Genomic DNA, 4,448 nt, shown 5'->3' on the forward strand with positions numbered 1-4,448 from the left:
GGAAGGAAGAGGTTGTATCTTCCTGAAATTTCAGAGAAAAAATAATTAATAAATAATATAATAAATAAAAAACAATATGAAGAAAAAAAAAGTTACCATTCATTCCAATCAAAATAACTTGTCTTCCTTTGGAAAATGTTGTTTGACCGGTGGAGCAGTCGCAGCAGGGAGCAACAATTGGTAACAGGCAATCTAGGAGAGCAGAATTTTAGTAGTGTCACTGAAAGCAAACAGTCACCAACAGTAAGGGTGTTGTTTCTATCAAACAAAACATTATCCAGCATGTCTGTAGGAGTAAACCAGGGCTTCTGTAAAATGTAAAACAGTCTATATAATGTAAAAATACCTTTCTCCTGATATGAGAACTTCCCTCCTTCATGCTGCTGGACAAAAGTGGATGGTGGCAGGTGTTTGAAGAACCCCTCCACCGTGGATGCTCTGTTATGCAGCACCAAGGTCTCGTGTGTGGAAAGATCACAGGCTGTGCAGTACAGTGATCGGGGTAAACAGTCCCTACACATCACAACTGCGGCCTTGTGCCCACACTGATGGCAAACCCCCTCCTTGGGCTTCTCAGATGACAACATATTGTTCACCATGAAGGGCCTCATCACTGTCCAATTCTGCAGAGAGGAAGTTTGCCTGTTCCTCCAGTGTGAGGGGAGAGGTTGTTCAGCACCACTTCCCAAGAGGTCTTGGACATCTTGAAGGAGGGAGTCTGTATTAAAAGAGAAGGCCATGGTAAGTCTGGGCAATTACCACATAACAAATAAGGAAACAAGTATTAAAGGAGACAAAACCTAAATTGGTGGTTGCGGTTTCTCCAGTTGTATCAGTAGATGGAGCACAGGAGGGAGTTACGCTTACTGGGGACACTGCAAAAGTATGAATAACTATTTAAAACTTGATCAATGAAGAATGAATACAACTACTGATGAAAAAACAATAACCAACCAGTGACTGAAGCACGTTTTCTCTTCTCTCCAGCTCTACATCTTTTTGGCAGAGATTGACCTTCTTTGTTCTCGTCCAACCAAACAAACGACTTTGTTGATTTTTTTGAGCGTCCTTTTGTTTGTACATGCTGATCTACCTAAATAAACAATTGAGCCACAGAACAAACAACAACAACACAAGGTTATTATTGTCATTTATAAATATTGCATTATATCCACCTTATTCCTGAACTAACATTTGTTCAAGTGTTTATGCGATCTACTTCCTGTGAGATAGCGGAAACAGCACTTAGCCATTGCCATTGACAGTGTAAACTGTTGTTTCTACTGGCAGCTTGTTGTAACATTTCAACAACAGNCGGGCCGAGGGCTCCTGCAATTGCAAATGCGGTATTTCCCCCACAAACCACCAGGGAGAATACCTTTGTTCAACCTGAAATGACTCATTTAATCATCCAAAACGTTATGGAACACATTAATTAACTGAAAAATGTTGCATAGTGTGCCTTTAATATTATCAGCGTTCTGATGGCATTTTAGCCAAAAACGTCATTAATGTGCACAAATAAGGAATAGTTGTATTAACCATACATGGAAACAGAGTTTTATGTGGTAAACCCCCACCCCCCTTCACCCACAAAGGATGGATTATGTAAACGTCCACCTGCTGTCCAGAAACAGCTATCAGACATCATGGATGCAAAGCCTGGAGATTCTGTTGGAATATTTAAGATTCTTCTGCCAATCTTCATCCAGAGCTCGGGGATCATGATCCTCCCTCTGGACAGACTTTTGCACCTGAATGTCATGCAGACAGAAAATGCAACCTAGACAGCAGGAGGTTGCTGCTCCTCTGAGGGCAACTAGTTGGAAATGACTGTCAACATGTTGCTTCCTTTAAAAACTGCAGAAATAATCTACAGTAGATCTCCTGGTTCACTCATGGCTGTTCTTCTTCCGTCTTGTTTCTATCTCCCATCTGAACTTTAAAGTTTGTTCTTAGAATCTCCTGTCCTCACTCGCTGTAGAACTAGATTCAATAGATGTGTTTTCTCCACTTCACAACCTGTTGCTCCTGACTTTCTTCTTCTCTTGTTTCTCTTCAGGGAAGCTGACCGACACGGCCTCCTCCTCCTCTTCCTCGCGGTCAGAGAGCCCCCAGCTGCTCAGTCCTAAAGAAGGGATCACCGCCTACAGCCACGCTCCACATTATGCCCCCGCCTACGCCGTGCACATGCCCACACACGCCTTCAGGTAGGTGGAGTGAAACCCTTTCTGGGTTGATTACTGCTGGCTGAAGATGCTTTCTGTTTGTCACTCTGCATGCCAGCACGTCTGCCCTCTGGTGGCGGATCTGGGCATTAATTATTGCCTCATCTTATACCAGCAGAGGAATCAAAGTACAAATACTTTCTTACCTTAAGTAGAAGTGTCGGCTCTCTATAATTCACTGGAGTCGTTACTTTTTTGACAACTTTTTCCTTCTACCCCTACATTTAAAAATAGACTCATTAGTTTAGTTTCATTTAAGCTCATTTTCATTCTGGTCTGTTGGTGTTTAAAAAATGAAAACCATCAAAATAATTAGTTTCATTCAGACAATTAATTTCTCTGTGGTTGGACTCGGTGCTGCCCCAACCTGTTGCTCACCACAAACCAAAATAAATAGTTTTTCCAGATGATGATGCATTATAAAACTAGGAAAATGAAGTCTAAGGAAGTTTTCATCCAGAATGGTAGAAAATGTTCCTTTAATAGGGGAGAGCAGTAAAGCTTCTGGCATTAACAGTTTTTACTGCATTACTTTTTTTTTTTCCATCAATATTTTTATTATTTTCAACCATTATACATACCGTATAAACAAATACAAGAACCATACCAAAAATATGCTTTTTATCATATCAACCAGATTTCCAAGCTGGTGTTACTTAATTGTCCTCGTCGTCTTCAGATAAGTCCATACCTTCCACAAAAGTCATAAAGGGTCCCCATATATTTTCGAATAGGTCACCTTTTTTACTTTTAGGAGATGGGTTATACGTTCCAAAGTTGTCAACATTTGTCTGACCCAGTGCCTGATAGTTGATGCTGCCGATTTCTTCCAGAAAAGTGCAATTAGACGTTTAGATTATAACAGACATATATCGATCAATAACTGTTCACATTTGGTATATTTAATATTTTTGGGATATAAACCCAGAATAAAAAAACAGGATCCAGAGGAATTTCTTTTGAAACAAGTTGTTCTATAGTTTATTTTACTTCTCTCCAAAAAGTCCTAATTGCCCTGCCTTCCCAGAAGCAATGAAACAATGCACCCTTTTCGTCAGAGCATTTTTTGCATGTGTCTGGTATATTAAAATTATACCTGTTTAATTTAACTGGTGTAACATAAACTCGCATTAACCACTTATACTGTAGAAGCCTTAAGCGTGAATTAATTGTTTGTTTATGAGCCTTAGTGCAGACAGACTGCCACTCCTCCGCTGACAAATTTATCCCTAAATCCTCCTTACATGCTTCTAATTTTAGAACTGAATTTTCTAATGAATTTGAACTTATTAATTTATAAAATTCTGAAATTGCACCTTTGCTTGAGCTATCTTTGCAGGCCATTTCTTCTAAATTGGATTTTGGTGGTTGGGTTATATCATTACTTTGTTTTGTCCTGATATAACTTCTAAGTTGAAGATATTTAAAAAAAGTATTTTCTATGTATGTTAAATTTTTGCCTGAGTGCTTCAAATGACATCATATAAATTGAACCTGCTGGATACAAATCCTGGACTTATTCCATTAAGAGCCCACTGCATTACTTTTACTTTTCAAAATGGTACTTTTAGACTTTTACTGAAGTAAAAAGCTGAAGCTGATCCTCTTAACTTCTACAAAAGTGTTTTTAAACAGCAGGATTTATACTGCAGGAATAAACATTAATACTGTTGACATGAGGAGCCAAATAGGTCTAAAACTGCAGAAATCATTTCTTTATTCTGAAAATAAAGTTTTAATTTGGGCTCTGGGAAAATACTAAGCAGTTTTAGGTCAACGTTTTAAAGAAACAAGTTAAATTTGATCCATCAAGGATCAAAATCCTCCATTTATTCTCACTCCTGAGTGTGGATTCATTTAGCGGCCTAAAAATCGGTCCAAGTGTCTCCGAGCTGCATGGAAGCTGCAGCCAAACTAAAAATAGAGAAAAGCATCTTCAGCAGTTTTGAAGCAGCGGATGGATGAAGATTAAGCTGACTTGGAGCTCACGGTTTAATCTCTGTCATCCCGCCGTCTCTTCCTCTCTTCCCACAGCGACAGCGTCATTCAGTTGATATGTGTTGCCAAGGGAACAGGCCTGGGACTCGTCGTCAAGGGTGGAGCCAACAGACCCGAAGGACCAATGGTGTTCATTCAGGAAATAGTGCCTGGAGGAGACTGCCAGAAGGTCAGAGGAGGAGGAGGAGGAGGAGGAGGAGATTGTGTTTAATGTCTGAAATA

General features: G+C 39.7%; 1 protein-coding gene and 1 long non-coding RNA gene across 2 annotated transcripts in view; one reads left to right on the plus strand and one right to left on the minus strand.

Moving 5' to 3' along the window:
• Nucleotides 1-352: 352 nt before the first annotated feature.
• Nucleotides 353-1,307, minus strand: LOC107082934. The gene is made up of 3 exons (XR_001481164.1): nucleotides 955-1,307; nucleotides 801-875; nucleotides 353-718 (listed from the first exon to the last, which is right to left on the minus strand). It is a non-coding gene; the product is annotated as an uncharacterized LOC107082934 (long non-coding RNA).
• A 469-nt stretch (nucleotides 1,308-1,776) lies between these two features.
• stxbp4 (syntaxin binding protein 4) overlaps nucleotides 1,777-4,448 on the plus strand; it is a 34,545-nt gene continuing 31,873 nt past the window's right edge. Inside the window, exons 1-3 of the mRNA XM_015371801.1 lie at nucleotides 1,777-1,822; nucleotides 1,985-2,210; nucleotides 4,263-4,395. Of these exons, the coding sequence (XP_015227287.1) occupies nucleotides 1,777-1,822; nucleotides 1,985-2,210; nucleotides 4,263-4,395 (405 nt within the window). The remainder of the gene's footprint in view (nucleotides 1,823-1,984; nucleotides 2,211-4,262; nucleotides 4,396-4,448) is intronic.

Source organism: Cyprinodon variegatus, unplaced genomic scaffold (genome assembly GCF_000732505.1).
Source record: "Cyprinodon variegatus isolate N-32 unplaced genomic scaffold, C_variegatus-1.0 Scaffold65, whole genome shotgun sequence".
Lineage (NCBI taxonomy): Eukaryota > Metazoa > Chordata > Actinopteri > Cyprinodontiformes > Cyprinodontidae > Cyprinodon > Cyprinodon variegatus.